General features: G+C 40.1%; 1 protein-coding gene across 3 annotated transcripts in view; it reads left to right on the top strand.

The window, feature by feature from the left end:
- The window catches only part of dph1 (diphthamide biosynthesis 1), a 119088-nt gene that overhangs the window by 42174 nt on the left and 59169 nt on the right, over positions 1–17745 (top strand). For all 3 annotated transcript variants that reach the window (XR_009768907.1, XM_061681584.1, XM_061681583.1), the window contains exons 4-6: positions 4131–4252; positions 9008–9162; positions 13804–13925. Coding sequence is in view for 2 of the 3 variants with exons in the window: in XM_061681584.1 (XP_061537568.1) it covers positions 4131–4252; positions 9008–9162; positions 13804–13925 (399 nt within the window). In the remaining variant the exon portion in view is untranslated. The remainder of the gene's footprint in view (positions 1–4130; positions 4253–9007; positions 9163–13803; positions 13926–17745) is intronic.

Raw genomic sequence — 17745 nt, 5'->3', positions numbered from 1 at the left:
TTCATGATTCTGACATTTAGCAAATAGTAACAATTTTGGTAATCCTAATTGCCCTAAAACAGGAAAAGTTTAGTCTGTCAGAATGTGTGTGTTTTTGTACATTCATGGCTAAAAACATTGGCACTCCTGGTGTACCAATGTTTTTAGCCATGACTGTAACTCTTTTATGTTCATGTGTGAAGTACGTGAAGAATAGTGGACACATGATATTTTTAAGGGCAGCATCTATTCGGCGGAAGCATATTTTTCTTAATTGGATGACGTACCCATCGACTAAATGGGTATCTTATTAGATGGACGGGCCACTATTTGAGTAGTTTTAGTGTGGTGCTTGCTTATGCCAGCAGTCAAATGTGAGAACAATAGATGTCAGTGAATGAGAATGTTTGGTGAGTGTAATTATCCCACACAGTAGGCTTTATGCACACAACACAGACAAAATCTAGACAACCGAGAGGGTAAGTGATTCCGTTTTGAAGGCAAATAGTTATTCTCCAGATGACTCGCTTCGTGTGTGTTGCAGGGCTCAGCTGTACCACCCTTGACTTGAGAGCAGCTATTAGGGGGAGAAGGGACACTGAAAATCGGTAGCGAAAACTCTGGGATGATGAGGAGGAGCCCAGGAGGCTGCAAACCAGATAACATCAGAGAGAATGAGGGAGGGAAAGCTAAATAGAAACTTTCACTGAAGCCCCTTGTGAGGAGCAGAACCTGGGATAAACACACCAAGGAGATGCGGGTGTGAAAGATTGGGCAGCAGGAGGCTTATTATATACAGTCTGTTGGTATCTACAGATTGTTCAGTGTGCAGCCACGTCTGTTTATCACTTGCCTCCATTCCCTAAGCCCTCTTATCTCATATCTCTTTTACCCCCCCCCCCCCCCCTTACCTAAATATGTCAGAATAAAGCCACAAATACCAGGCAACTACCTACATTTACAGCCACCCCCTTGTCTACCTCCCAAACAAAGCCTCAGGCATGCTCCCTCTCCCCAACCTCTTCTTCTCAGACTTTATTTATTTTACTTAACTTTTACGGTCTGGCTTAGCATTTCATTTGCCTATAAAGAGCAATGCAAGAAAGCTCTTGTTTTTATGTACTTGGATGGCTTATTTGTTCTTAACATATATAGTTCTTTCAGTACCTGTACAATCACATCAACTTTTGTTGCATTACCCAATGATCTGACCCACATGGTTTGCACAGACTATAAAGCATCCAGTCTGAATAGTTTATTTTTTTCCGCTGTAAGCGCTAGCACTCATTATTCTCTTTATTGCTACATGGTTTATTGATTCATACTCCAAATACATTTGCTTAGGTGCCTGCCATGTGTCTTGTTTGTTTAGGGTTAAGGAAATATGTTGCACAATGGCAAAAGGAGAGTACAAGTTACAGTATATATCTTTCTTCCAGGAGCTGATGGTTACTCTGTCATGCATAAAGACAGTGGGTTCATCTCATTTCTCTAATTGCAACTTGCTAGGTCTTCGCTCCTCTGTTTACATGCTAGCTCGAGGAGCTAGGATATTGACAGAGGGGCAAGGCGGGAGGAGAATGTTTGGGGGAATTGAGACGTTCATTTCTCAATGATGTAATTTCATGGGGAGGTCTACTAACAAACTTATCTGCAGGGCTAAATTATTACCGTCACCACAAATGTCCACTTTATGCTTCGTTTTAAGTGGGATTAAAATTAAAGTCAAATATAATCAACACGGTTACTCTTTGCAACTTTGGCAATGCAAAGATTATTATGAGTGGTCTATCACAAGTATGTCTCTGACCCCCTACCCCCGCGCACAGCGTATATTTGGAGTAACTCCGAAATATGTAAAGTGTTGATGTGTTATCTACTGCATTACGTTGAATTAAAAAATAGTGTAGAACCAACAGAACATTTTTATTTTATGTGGCAAAATGCATTTAATAAACACTATAAAAATGGAAATTGACGAGCTATAAGACTTCCGTAGCGGATACAGCTACGTCCCTCGATTTAAGCGAGCCCGTGGAAGCTCCTTTATGCGCGATCCTCGCTCCTCGATGCATGTTTAAGCCAATTAAGACATTCCTTAATATGGCGGCGTTACAACAACTTGCGGCTCACCTTCAATAATTTCAGGAGCGAGGAGCTAGGAACGTTGCAATTAAGAGACTTGAGATGAGCCCAGTGTGTCTGTGTCTGTATTGTTGCCATAGTGCTGCGTAAATACAGTGGAACCTCCAATCCGGTATATGCGCAAACTACTTCTGCATTCACCAAACAGGATAAAAGCACTTCCTCCTCGAGTGGGTGACTGGGGAAGGGGACCGTTTCAAAGCACCAGTAGGAACTTTAAACATCTACAATGTATTTTTATTTTTTTTAAGATGTCACCACAGAACCACCAAAGATGACCATAGCCAATGCTTAGGCTTCGTTCGAGTTTACGTGTATCATATCATCACCATATTTTTATAAATTATATACAGTACTTGTAATTTTTTTTTTTTTTTTTTTTTAGCAATTTCAGCTTCAAACAATCATGTCATCAATCCAAGCTTTGCTTGTTAGCGTAGCATAACAAGGAAGTCAGCTGTCCCGCGTTCCGCGTTGGTCACGTGACGTTCTGCATATAGTGGATTGGGTTGGGATAGTTAAAAAATAGTTGTTCCAATGGGATAAGAAATCATGGAAATAAGAGATTATCAATTCAAGGGTCAAATTGGCACTATCATAAAACTGTGATGAATTTGCAATAATCTAAGCAACAATTTAATGTTCTTAAAACTTAAGTGTCAAAATTAAGCTAACCACTGATACACTGTTTAATGATGAGGGCCTCATACTTGAGTGACTCATATCTTTGGCATCTCACTTTTTTTTTTAACATTCTGAATGTAAGGGAAGTAAACCTCGGTAAAACTAGAAATTATAAAAATGTACTCTTTCCTTTGATAATGAGCTTTCAATAAGTGAATCGGTCCACCTGAACAACTTTGGAGAAAATTAGCAATGGATGAATTGATTGTACGTTACTTCAAATTAAAAATTCATTAGTTATCGATGGGTGTTTTTTTTTTCCATATAGAATAATTGTAACCTTTTTTAAATGATGTACTGAATGTCACAAATAGCATAAATGACAACCTTCAAAATAGTTGACTGAATAAAACAGTGCCTCTGCTTTGATTGTAGTGCTTTTCATTGGCTTTTCATTTTGCCTTCATTGTCGTAAAGCGCAATTAAGCAAGAACTCCACACAGAATGCATAATGATCAATTAATCGACTTATCAGATATATATATATATATATATATATATATATATATATATATATATAGCTGTATATGTAGCTAATTTAGATGCATATACATTGGATAGCGCAACATAAGATTTGATAAAGCCAAGTTAAATAATATGCTGGCACGGTGAACGACTGGTCAGCACATCTGCCTCACAGTTCTGAGGGTTCAAATCCGGTCTCCCCTGTGGGGAATTTGCATGTTCTCCCCGTGCCTGTGTGGGTTTTCTACGGGTACTCCGGTTTCCTCCCACATTCCAAAAACATGCATGTTGTTGATTGAAGACTCTAAAGTGTCCGTAGGTGTGTATGGTTGTTTGTTTATATGTGCCCTGCAATTGGCTGCCGACCAGTTCAGGGTGTACACTCCCACTCACCCACAGTTAGCTGAGATAGGTGCCAGCAGACCCACGACCTGAGTGAAATAAGCAGTTAGGAGAATGGATGGATGGATGGATGAAGTTAAACAATGTAAGGAAGTACTTGATAGACTGGTACTGGAATGGATGAGCAGAATGTTAATGAATGAAATTGCAATACTACCTGAGAGCCTCTCTTGATGTAGTCATGTGGACTCTAACAAGCAGACAGCATGTTCCTCACACATGCCATCACCTGCTCGAAAAACGATCCTGATATGCTGTGACTTGGTCAGTGATTGATGTCTCATACTTGGTGGTCATTTCTCTCCAGTAGTAATTGAATTGCAATTGATCAGATTCAGCACTCTCTTTATCACATGCTGTGAAGATCGATTTGAGCGACTGTTGGCAAGCAACAGGAGGGTGCCTAGGTTCTGCGGGGCGGCACTAATTAGCGTTCACGTGTGCGTGCACGGCAGGTTCACGGAAGCGGACACCATCGTGATGGGGGACGTGACATACGGGGCTTGCTGCCTGGACGATTTCACCTCCCGAGCCTTGGGAGCCGACTTCATGGTGCACTATGGACACAGTTGTCTCGGTGAGTCTTTTATATATTGTCTGTGTGCATAATTATCATCATGATGGGCATTTGATTAAATATCAATGAACAGTATGTTGAGTGTTCTGAGCTCCCGTTTTGTATAATGCGGCCCGCCGGAGTTTTGCCATAGTGCAGCAGTCCCCAACCACCAGGCCATGGATAGCTACAGGTCAGTGGGCCATTTGGTACTGCGTCGATGGAGAGATTGAACAAAAATATTTAATTGATCATCAGAGTAAAATAAGTTATATTTTGAAAATCCATTACATCTCCATGTGCCTTTGTACACAAGTCAAACAGCTTGTCTCGGTCATGTAAGACATTAGTAAAAAATTAAGCCCACTAGAAAATATGAGTAAAAATAGATGTCTTTGGACATCTTTTTCAGAAATGGGAAAAGGCCAAATAATGAGACAAAAGAGTCTACAATTTCCAAGAAAAAGAAAGCTGTATTTTAGAGAAAATATCAGCAGACCCACCGAAATTTGTCATGTATAATACGCACCCCCCAAATGAGGAGTTCCCTATGTATAATCCGCACCATCAATTTGCTGGTATCCATGCTCAAAACATGAAGTATTATCCATATTTTGTTAAGTTTTGCTCAGTTCTGCTCATGTGTGCACTGATGTTCGTGGCGCTTCCTCACCCTAGACGGTGATTGACTCAATTCATTGCTCGTAGGTATAACAATTCAAAAGTACTGCACTGTTGAAAATACAAAATAGCTTTTCTTTGGACTTCCTCCATAATCTCACATTAACTTCTTGTGGCAACATTGGGGGATGGAAGGAAATTGGGTGTAATGTTACTTGTCAAATTTCCAGACTAACTACTGTTTTGCTGTGGTTCGCACCCCTGTTCCCCTTGTCCGTTCTCTCCCCTGATCTATCCCCTAAAACCGTTTTCTGTCAGGCTGCATTTTCAATAAACATCAGAATAAAAAAATAAAATAAAATAAGCAAAGGGAGTATTTTAAACTCCCCTGTTGCACAGCAAAGCTTCCAGCACAAAAAGCATACAGATCCACCATTCTGCATGGCCACACAGCTGAACATAACAGGTTAAAAGCAGCAGAGTGACTTGCTCTTTTCCTCGATGTTTTTTAACTTGGTAGATGTGCTCACTGAAGCGAAATAAATCTGCGATCAAGTAACGACTCTAAATTCGATACCATCTGTCAAACGAGCACGTTAGCAACAGATATGGGGTGCATATGGAAATGCCCTCTGTGCGCACTCTGCTACATTCCGGACCATTTACAGATAACAATCTGGTGGCGCCTGCGAGGCCTTCATGATTCAGTTCTAATGGGCAGCGAAAATTTACCATATTATATATACATATTTAACATTAGACATTACGTATCATGTTGGAATGAAAGTGCTGTGGTGGTGGGTTGACATAATTCCCCTATGGAACTAAGGGCTGATTAATGGGCTGATTAACGTGTTCCACAGTTAGTTTTTGGTGTGCCGGACTTCCAGTTGACTTCCGTGTTTTCTTCCGAAAATGTGTTCATTTATTCAACATTTTTTAACTTTGTGAAATGGCCGTTCAAGAAAAAGGTTTGCCATCTAATAAACTCGGACGCTAAATCCGATATCATCAAACGGCCGCCGTACCAGGAGCCAGGTACCTAGGTACCAGTAATACTTTTATACCTGTACCTATGTATAATACGCACTATAATTTTTTTATACATTTTTTAAAGGAAAAAAAATTATATTATACACGAGAAATTGCAGTATTCAAAATATGGCAGCAACTACATTCAGCATAATGGTGAGAGTTGTATTTTCAATCCATGGCGCAAAAAAGGTTGGGGACTGCTGCCAGTGTGGATGTCTCTGTGCACATAGCTCGACTTCCAATAGCTGGCGTTGCAAACAATTCCACTCAATTAACCACTTAACCATTATTATAACCATTATTGTCATGCAAATGGTACCACTTGCAGGAGGCTGAGCACAGACTAATAGAAGTATCGATCAACACCGTGCCGTGGTACTAGGATACCTGCAGCCCCAGTATGGCAGGTATATCAGACCTTTTGAAGCCGAGACGTGGCATTGACCCAGCGTATCAATGAGGAACATACATTAGTGGTGTCCTCCTCCTTCGCCCAGACCTTCACCCTCCGCCCCGCTCACTGTCTCTCGCCGAACACGCGAGGAAGCCCAAATCGATTGCTCTCCTACATCACTGCCTCGTCCAAATATCATAAATAGTCAATGGAATTTCAATGCCCTCCACTTGTGATATAATGTGTTACGGATGCAAGTGTATGTTTACAACTAAGATGGGACACACTCGTTTGTGTATGTAGAACCTAACAGAAGCAAATATTTAATTGAGGTGTTCGACATTTGCTACAGTTGACATAGAAAGTAAACACACCCCTGTTAATATACTACAATTAAAAAACATTTTTCAAACCAATAACCTCTACAATTTTGTTGGGGGGAAAAAAAAAACATAGTGGCTGGATGCATTTATTGATTTAACTACAACCTTTACCTTTTATTAAATCTAGAATAAGCTATTTACATCTTTGTGCACATTCCCAAACGGATACAGCATTCAGTCTTTTGGGATGGGATTCCATCAACATTGCATATTCTCTGGAGTTGCAACAGCATTTCTTTGGATCACACCACAGATTTTCAATTGAATTTAGGTTAGGGCTCTGGCTGTCCCCTGCAAAAAATGTTCACATTGCTTCTAGTAAACTTGTTGGTCTGGATATATATGTTTGGGCTCATCGTCAGTAGTATTGTCCCCTCCACCTAGACTAAAACCAGGGTGTATTAATGTGAATATTCATATGCATTTCTTCTTGATTTTCTCTGCCACTCAATCACGATGATGTCACATGCACATCATGTCAGACACCTGTGACAGATCAAAGAAGCCATTGTGACTCATAGAGGAACTGTCTTCCAGTTGTTTCTACTTTTGTATGCCGCTGTCATCTTTTGTGTTTTGTCATCATGAAGCTCCTCCAGCTATAGACCTAGATTCTAAAAAACAAATCAAAATAGAATGCTTTGTAACCCAAAGTCAAATTTTCACACATCCCTTTCAATCAATGTTAAATATAAGAGTACAAAGTGCAGCTAGTTTAAATCCAATTTGCTAAACTTGCCCTTGTCTGCTAAATCAAACCGATACCATGCAAATTTCCTAATCTAGATTCAATAGAAAATAGAAAAATGTTCCTCGTTTATAGTAACGATAAAATATTTGTGGAAGCGACATTTACGTTTCCTTAATTTACTGTATAAATTATGCGTCAATTATTTTCTTTTTAGTTTGTCAGCCTGTGTCGTTCGCTTGGCACAATCAATTATCTCTTTTCTCAATGGCCTCAATGCCATCACATCTTGCAGAAAAATATTTTTTTCAGGGTATAACCACCCTGATTAAGTTTGGTTCATCAAAAATCCTATCCCCAAATTAGTACAAATTAACAATTAATAGACTACAAGTAATCTGTTATGCGCATCTCTAATAAAGAAACAAAGTCTGTACACATCATCGATAAAATTAACTCAAACTTGAAAATTGTCTCTGAAGATAGGTATTAAAAGAAAAGTTGGTGAGGTGTCTGGTTAATCACAGACAATCATTAAGTTAACGTGCACATTTTACAGCACCAATAACCACAGTGATGAGGTCAGTGAGTTCTGTCCATCTCATTGACTGCGTCTCTAATTGTAGCGTCTTAAGAGCCGGCTGCCGTCTTCACTTTTGCACAAATCGATTGTTTGCCCTTTACCTTTTGAGAGTGCCCATAAACAATTGACAGCTGCAAGCTCGATTGTAGATTCCACTCAACTTCTCCGACCACCCCTCCTCTCCCCTCATGATATATTAAAGTTCTGGGATACTCTTGCAAGATAGCCCACTTTTTAAAATCCCGATAGATCCCTTTCGTCTTCCTTTCCCGTTAAGATGGGATGCCATAAGTCATGTCGGTTGTCAAGTAACTGACAACTTTCAAACACACACAGTTGCTTTTTAACTCAAGTCCTCCTGTCATATGGAATGGATACACTGTGGTATTAAGTTTTCCACCTCTCTCTTCCAAATTAAACTTAAATGTTTTCCATCTCACTTTAAGAATTTCTTCATTTCCATCCCAGCTGCTTTCGGTCCTAATGTAGCGATCCATATCTCACAGCCATTTAGTGTCTGCTGGTCCCCTCTTTCCTTTGTCACACTTTGCTCTCTTCTGTCTCCCGTGTTATCTAATCTATGCCATTTATTTCCAGCTCATACAACATATAATGAAGGGGCCATTGGCTCCGTTGTAACAACGCCCCTTTGCTCTGCATCTGAAAACTCAAGTTTGGTGTAAAAGAGAGAATAATTACGATGATCAGTAATAATATGTAGTCGCTTTCCTGCCATTTTGTTGAAATCCAGCCTACTTAGGTCAGCGTTCAAGTCATTCAAATGTGTCTAAAATAGCTCAAGGTACGGCTGCGTCACAAATGGCCAGTGAAATTAATGACATTAATAGTATTCGTATGTGTAGCTCTGCCTTACCTAAATAATAGAGACCCTTCCATCAGCTTCCCACACACAGCGAGGTTCACCTATATCACAAGGGCACCTACAGTATGCACTCACGAACGTGCTATGCGCTTATATTTGAGGCGTCATCAATAGTGCATGTGCCGAAGGCTCAACTGACACAACCGCTTGAATTATTCATCCGCCTTTCTTTTGTCTTTGTCTTCACAGTCCCCATCGACTCCACTACCCAAATTAAGATGCTTTACGTGTTTGTGGACATCCAGATGGACAACGCACACTTACTGGACACGGTCAAGTTCAACTTCCCTCCTGGACAGTCCCTGGCGCTCGTGAGCACCATTCAGTTTGTGACTGCACTGCAGGTGATGGAGTGCTGGCATGGCATCACACGCAGCTTTTGTTGTGGGAGAATTTGAATTGTTACGCCTCCACTGGCAAGTGGAGTGGCTTCATGCACCTCCTACACTTAGTGTGTTTACCAGCAACAAACTGAACATAGTGTATTCAAGTCAAGTTGTGGCTTGAGCACTTCAATGCTTAGCTTTGAATTTCCATCATAGATGGTTATTTGATAGTGTCATTTAGAATTTAAAAACGCATCTAAAATTGAATATGCCCATCTTAAAAGATCAGCTCATGAAGTGTCTTGAGGCTAATAACCAAGTGTGTTTTACACAATGAAAGCTTTATCCAGGGAAGACATTATATTCTAACAAGACTCTTAACATTTAAACATAAACTGGTTTGTTTAAAAGAAAAAAGTAACTCAATACTGCAGTACTCGTGCCTGAGGCCTTGAAATAACCCTCTTTTCATCGAAATGCACTAGCCAGCTCTTAATTCTTGATTTCCACAGCAGCCCGTCTGAGGAGGAGTGGGCCTAAAGTATTTTTCTCAAATGGGCGAACATTGTTTGAAGGTGAATGTACAACATAACCATGATGATTCAAGCATGATAAGACCGAAATGTATCAGGGGCTGTCAGCGACATACTGTAATTCAGGATTACCTCTAAGGCTGCCGCACACCAAGCGATGCGGTTCATTGTTTTCATGACTGATCGGCCACTCGTTTTGCCTCAATTCAAAATTTGAATTGCCGGCGCACACCGTCGCACAATCACAGATTATAGCCAATAAAAATTCACATCAGCTTTCACTCGCACTAAAAATACATTTCCGGGTTTTAAGCGAGCGAGACCGAACGGCCGCTATGCCTCCCAAGCCCTAGAAATGCAGTAAGAAAAGTATTGTTTTACAACAATACTTAATTATATTTGTAATTTCTAATATGCCTGTGGATAAAACATTTAAATTTGCGGCCAGAATATACGCTCCTCGTATGTAACGCGTTGGGTACGTTCAAACTAATGGGAGCTAGCAAGACTCTTTAAAAATATTTACACCCTGGGTTCCACTCTCTTGAGCAACCCGCTTCTTCCGTAACCATTAATCTGTCCTTTTATGGTTCAGTAAATGTGATAAAGCACAGTATACTGTATGTATAGCATCAAACGCCTTCACAGGCTTGCTGTTCCGGGCGTCTATTTATGCAATCGCTCCTAATCCAAAGTGGAGGGCATTATGAAAGGTTCCAAATAACACACAATGTTAGCACATAACTTTCAGGCTTCTACAGGAAAGCAACGCAATGTCAGGGAAAGCCTACAGCAGGGGTGTCCAAACTTTTTGCAAAGAGGGCCAGATTTGGTCAGATGAAAATGTATGGGGGCCAATCATTCAGCCTGACATTCCTCGAACCATTACCATTGTAAATTAACATGTAAATATGTAACTATACCACTTTGCTGTCTGCAGCTAGGTCGATATTACAAATGAGAATCTGTTTTCAATTGCATTACCAGGATAGTTTAAGGTTAAAATAATAATAAATTAAATACAAATGAACCATTTTATGAAAGTTGACTGAATTTTTTTAGAAACATGTATTTATTGATTTTGTTTTAACAAATCACATCCCAGTGCATTTTGACAAAAAATAGTATTGTCACTATACTATTCTGTCATCTGATTTGACTATAGTATTGTCAAATCAGATGATAGAAATTTGACAAAGCTGTGGTTTGATCATCACAAAAAATCAATTCACTGAGACTTGTAGCTCGCTTTTGTAGAATTTTCATTTGAGTCACGGGCTCTTGTGAAAAAGCGCTGCTGTGCTATCGAAACAGCTGCCAGTGGCTTCAGTTTTTCGGCGCGTTTGTTTGCCGTTAGCTTGTCGTAGTTAGCATGTTTCGTCTGGTAATGCATCTTAATATTAAATTCTTTGAAAACAGCCACAGTTTCTTGGCAAATTAGGCAGACACAGTTGTTTCGTATGTCAGTGAAAAAATCCAATTGTCCTGGACACGGCGGCCCTCGTTGTCAACTTTCCTCTTTTTAGTTTCAGTTGCCATTTTAGAAATGGGCTAAAAACATACCACAGGGGTAAAAGTTCACACAGGGGACACGCGACCAGAGTGTGGCTACAGGTCTACTGCCACCCTCTGGTGAAATATAAAATGACTTTTTTTTGTATGTGTGTATTGTTTACTGTGGTAAACTGTGCTGGCGGGCCACATATTATTGATTTTATGACATGATGCTTCGGGCCGGAGGAAATTTGGCCCACGGGCCGGACTTTGGGCATGGCTGGCCGACAGGAACATCCAAACTTTGTTTGGGGTTAATCAGAGGTGCTTTAAATGTTGGCAGTTGTGTGCTGACTCCCATGTAACATGGGTTTGAATGTGATTGATTAAGTCTGAAGACAACCACATCTCCACTTGTAAGAGGGTGTGCACATTTACGCAACCACACTATCTCAGTTGTTTATTTTTACTTCCCCTCTTGAAAACATTTATTTTCCAATTGAATGGTACATATTATAGGTCACATTAATGGTGGAAAATGTGTTTTTTAATTATTTATCTTAGTCTCATTTCTTTGTTACAAAACCTGGCATTTGCACAGGGGTGTTTAGATGTTTCATATCCAGAGTATTGTTTTAAACATGGTACACAACTTAATGTTGGTAGAAGCGTGAGAATGTGGACAATCTTCGACGGATTAATACCCCTGATTCCTACATAATGATTTTCTTCTTGTTAGGACCATTTCATAGGAACACCTTGAGGGAATATGAGTCCAGTAATGGAGTATTTCTCACCAAAAATAATCAATGTAATTATACACTTTTTATGTTAATGTCGCTAAAGCGAAGGCTTTTTAGTCAGTCTCCTCCCCTCTGAATCAGTGTAAGATAGACCAGTAAGTGGAGGCATAAACCAATGATGCAATCATAACCTTTTCCATTTAATTAATACTATTACGTATTTGTCTTCATTGCACAGGCACACATAAATATTTCTGCATATTTTTCTACTTTATGAAGAAGCAGTGCTCTCTGCACCCAAGTTCAGTTTGAGAAATCTTTCAGAAGTTATTTTGGATCTGAAGGCTGGCGTGAACTCTGAAGCCCGCTCAGCTCCTTGCTCTTTATACAATGATGTGGAAAATGTATGTTTCATATATATAACGTATTAGTTTTATGTAACCTTTGCATGTTTTATTATTCCATGTCTTTTAGACAGCACAGTACGTCTGTGTGTCCTTGCAAATGTGCTCAGGACTGTTTTGACTACTCTGTTTTTCTCTTCCTTTTTCATCCTCTGCATGCACCCATTCTCATAAAGATAAAGAAGGGACGAAGCATCTGGACGAAGCTAATTGTGTGAGAATGTTGTGGGAGTGAGAGGGGTGCATTTCTTTTCTTTGTTTCTTTTCTTCTCTATCTCTCACTTTTATGTAACAAAGGTGATTATTTGCTTGCACTTCAATAAGGGGTAACAACTTGTGACGACTTGTATCGTTTCCTATCTTTGCAAAGATTACTATTGTATCGAAAAATATTTTCCACAACAACAAGCAGTGGCATAAGCTCGAGAATTGATTTCACTTATTACCCTTTGTTCTATAATTGCCCTTTTATGTGTTAAACAGATTCCTAAGGTTTCCCCAAATGTAATTGCTGTTAAATGTAAACCACGCTCTGCCATGCGGGTCATTTTTATCATATGTTTGAAAACACCCCTGTGTGTATTTAACTTGCATCATCTGGACTTCGCCTCCAAATCACACTGTGTAGGCTGACAGAATGGGTGGCAGAAGTTCAGAGTTCACCCTTACTCCCCGTTGACTGCCTTAAATTAGCTTTTAATCGTTAAATTAATCCGTCATCCTCCATTTGCCGTAGCTAATTTGTTCTCGGCGCTCTCATCTTCTCACTTTGCCTCAATTAATATACAGTCGGAGCGCCTGAGAAGAGGCGATTTATTTCATGACACATCTGTGCTTCAAATCAAGTTGGCAGTCCTGTGATGGAGAGGAGCGAAGTCGTTAATGACCAAGAGAAGAGGACTTTGGGATCACATCTCCAGTGTAATCTTTTCTGACCTCTTTCTCCATCTTTCGCATCACTGCCCTATTTTAATCCCGACATTCATTCCCCTGTATAATTTGCATACTTATTCCACTTTGTCTGCTTTTGGTTTCACTCTGGCTTTTGCTCTTATTTCTCTTTTTCTCTCCAGTATGGAATACAAAGACAGGGTTGGGAGGGGCTGTCAACTGCAGGAACATGACAAAATATGTGCACAAAACAAGGCAATCGGGGTGTCAATGAACAATGATAAAAGCCCGCTGGTGTGTGCAAAAAAAAAAAAAAATTTGAAAAATGAAAATTTCTGCAAGCGAAGCGACTTGATGAATATGTCATAGCGTAGAACAGAGCATAGCATTAATGGGACGTGCACAAAAATGAAAAAGTGATCGCCTCACAGTCACCACAACATTATTTTCCACGTTCTGCAGGGGAGGACAGTGAACAATGAAATGTTCAGCATCGCAATTTATTCTGAGCAGATTGAAGCAAGGTTAGAGGTTTCGTTAAACAAAAACTTATTTTTTTATAATTGTCTGTATCCTTTTTCTTTGTGTATACAGGCTGTGAGTGCAGCCCTTAAACCAGAGTATGATATGGTGGTTCCACAGTGTCGACCTCTGTCACCGGGAGAAATTTTGGGCTGCACCTCTCCTCGCTTGGACCGCAACGTCAATGCCATAATGTAAGAAATCTTGTTTACATTGTTTTCTCCCCATCCATCATCAGATATATCTGCATAACCAAAGATAATATCCCATCTCTACTTCTTCAATTATTACCTCCGCCATCGCCATGGCCTTGTTACTTGAGGAATAATCAGGATGACATCATACCAGTTATATAAAGCTGTGACAAGTCGATATGACTGTGTCCCAATTATTTTTATTTTTTTTATGGTCGGCCAGAAGCAGCTAAAGCTAAAAATAACATTATGCTCTGCACTGCAATGGCGAAAGACAGGCACACACAAGCACTTGTGGATGCAACCAACATAAGCTTGATCAAAAGTAAATACCCTCATAAATTACCCTCGCCCACAAGGATATATGACATTATTCTCTATCCATCCATCCATCCATCCATTTTCCATACTGCTTGTCCTCACTAGGGTCGCGGGCGTGCTGGAGCCTATACCAGCTAACTCTGGGCAAGAGGCAGGGTACACCCTGAACTGCCAGCCAATCGCAGGGCACATATAAACAAACAACCAGTCGCACTCACAGTCACACCTACGCGAAATTTAGAGTCTTCAATTAACCTACCGGGCATGTTTTGGGATGTGGGAGGAAACCGGATTACCCAAAGAAAACCCACGCAGGCACAGGGAGAACATGTAAACTCCACACAGGCGAGGCCGGATTTGAACCCCGGCCCTCAGAACTGTTAGATGTGCTAACCAGTTTGCCACCATGCCACTGACATTGTCTTTTTTCACAATTTAAAACAGTTGCCAGTCTTAATAAAAATTTCTGTGACGTGCTTTTGTCAAAATATCCCGAGAATCCAAAATTATAGTACAGTTTTGTTTGTTATTTTTGTGTTTTTTGGGGGCGGTGATATCTAATGCTCGTATGCAACTGAAGAGGCTTCATGGGCTGCCTCTTGTCATCTCGCCAAGCTGGGTCGCTGTGGCCATCAGGCACGTGCACAGACATGTGTGGGGGGTAGGTCCTCAAATACCCCCCAAAAAACAGCAGCTATTAACAAAAAAAAAAAAAAAACACTAAGAAATGTTTAACCCTAACCACAACACAGTCTAATTAAATATGGTAACTCAAATTATTCTAACTTAAAACGTTTTAAAATCCTACTCTGAATACAAAATTAAATGATCCAAAGTGTTCTATAAGAAACAAAACAACTATTTACAAAGGAGGTTCCAGCAGAAAGGGCACTTTTCTCATCTGGGGCTGAAAGGACAGGTACTCGAGCACCGCCAGGGGTCTATCTGTGCACGTATCTGCCAAAAGTGTGTTTGTAACAGTGGGTTGGATCTCGCCAGCACGTGTGGGTCTCCTCTTCGGTGTTGCTTGAAGGGTTAGTCGCTCGTCCTCTCGCAGACAAGCGTTTACTTTCAGAAGCAGAGGCCAGAGTGTGGAAAAAACAAAGACCATGTACCCTTCAGGCAATAAAAGCATTTTCACTGGTGGAGGCAGTAGGTCACAATAAGTATGGACATATCCACCTCTCGAGTGCTTTTTGCCACCCTGAGATCACAGGTCATTCCTCGGGTGAAATTATGACAAGGTGCATCACCTGCTCATTGTCAGGCCATGTGATTAAAGCCTCATGGAGCATGAGATTATACTGATGGGACAAGGCCAAGCTTGGCTGTGTATGCATAAACCGCCAGGTTCCAGAGGGGGAGCTACAAAGGTGTGTGCGCGTTTGTGTGAGTATGTGCTTGCCCACGTGCCTTTGCATATCTGATGGAAAAAGAAAGTGAAAGGGTTAGGGTGCTTCACCAACTAATCCAATGTGCATTTGCTTTGATGTGTATAGGGGGGTGATGGGACGGAGAATCGATTGGTTTGTCTAAGATTTGGTCCACTCTCCTGTCTCGAGCTTTCCCACTGCCTAACTTAACTCTCTTTCTACACACCCTCAAACCTGTACATCCAGTAAATGCTGACAACACAGGCTTGAATCCTTCAAAGGCTGTATAATTACATTAATAAAAAAGGTATGTATTTATTTTCTACATCAATCAAGATGCCTCACTTTTAACCTGCTCTGTTTTGTATGTATCTTCCTAGCGTTCTGATGTATCAACCTGAATTTTATGACAACTAGGTATTTTCTAAGGATGGTGGCATCAGTGTTGTTAGAAAAATTGCTCAACAAATCCCCATTGTTTGTAGAATTTTAAATGGCAAACTTTATCTGATTTGAAGCCATTATGGATTTGGCTCAGGGTCGACGGTTCAAATCCTAGCTCTGACTGCCCCCTGTCAAAGTGTACTTGGGCAAGACACTGAACCTTAATTTGTTAATTGTGCTAAAGCGCTTGCCCTTTAGCCCTAGATGAGAAAAGTGCCCTTTCTGCTGGAACGTCCTTTGTAAATATTTGTTTTGTTTTTATAGAAGATATTGCCCATTGGTGTATGAATGTAAGCATTAATGGGTGAATGTGAGCCTCTGTAAAAGCACTTTGGGAACTGTTTGGTGTAGATAAGGCACTGTGATGGTGTACATAAAGCACTCAGCAATGTTCTGAGAATGGATTTTTTATGTAAATTTTAGATAAGATTGACGTGGACATGGCAATCCCAATGAAAGTATTTAGATAATCCCACTGTCATCAAATCTCAATGGTTGAGTTTGTCATTGTTGTGCCTATTTCTAAAAAAGAATGGCCTCCCTATGCTTGTGTCTTATGCCTAATTACAAACAACAGTGACAACAATTAAACAAAAAAAAACTGTTTCACTTCAAGTAGAGACCTACTTTTTGTCCCTTTCGTAAAAAAAAAAAAAAAATAGGTGGTGCCACAGGGTTACTCAGCTTTACGAAAGCAGTATATGGTTGTAAAGTTTAAGCAGGTAACAATAATTTCTGCCTCCAACTGCACTTCATTATTGATAGAAACCAAGATGAAAAGGACACGCCAATAGAAACAGCTAATGTTAGGCGCTTACACATTCCTTTCTCATCAGCTTTTCACTACACCACAGGCCTACTAGTAAAGGTCTCCTCTCAAGTACACATGGAAAAAACCGTTGGTACCCTTCCGTTAAAGAAAGGAGAAAACCACAATTTTCACCAAAATAATATAAAACTGACAAAAGTAATAATGAATGAAAATACTGTAAAGATGAACTCTCTGTACCATTTGCACAATCGTCACTGTCACATCGTCATTGCACTATTAGTTATTTAAATTGCTCTAAATTGCTTGAGGACTGCATCATTTGCACAACTGCCATTATATCAGTATCACTAGTGGTACACTTTCATTGCACAATTACTCTCCATACTTGTTTTTCTGTCCTAAATGTATATTTTGTCCTACTTGCTGTTTGTTGTCATATTAGAGTGGCTCCAACAACCAGAGACAAATTCCTTCTGTGTCTTGTAACATACTTGGGCAATAAAGCTGATTCTGACTCTGATGACCAAGGTTCTCATCCTATCACTTCAAATAGATGCCTGCGGAGGGAACTCATTCCGGCCGCATGTATCCGCAATCTTGTTCTTTTTGACCGAATTGAGAAATGAATGAAATGAGAAATTATTTGTTTTGTCAGTTTCACATTATTTTGTTGAAAATTGTGGGTTTTTCTTCCTTCGACAGAAGTGCACCAGCAATTATGTCCATGTGTAGATGCCTCCTTTAAATAGATGCCTGCTAATATTTGCGTAAAAATAGATGGGCAGAGGCATTAATTGTGGAAAAACAGTATGTGGGTTTTTACTAGCTGCAGAGTACAGTTTTCTGTTGGAATGTCTTTTTAACCCACACTAACAAAATGATTGGTGAATGGATGGCTACTGTAAATAAA

The sequence above is a fragment of the Phycodurus eques genome, chromosome 7 (genome assembly GCF_024500275.1).
Source record: "Phycodurus eques isolate BA_2022a chromosome 7, UOR_Pequ_1.1, whole genome shotgun sequence".
NCBI lineage: Eukaryota > Metazoa > Chordata > Actinopteri > Syngnathiformes > Syngnathidae > Phycodurus > Phycodurus eques.
The sequence above is the reverse complement of the archived record's forward strand: the minus strand, read 5'-3'. Positions and strand labels throughout refer to the sequence as shown.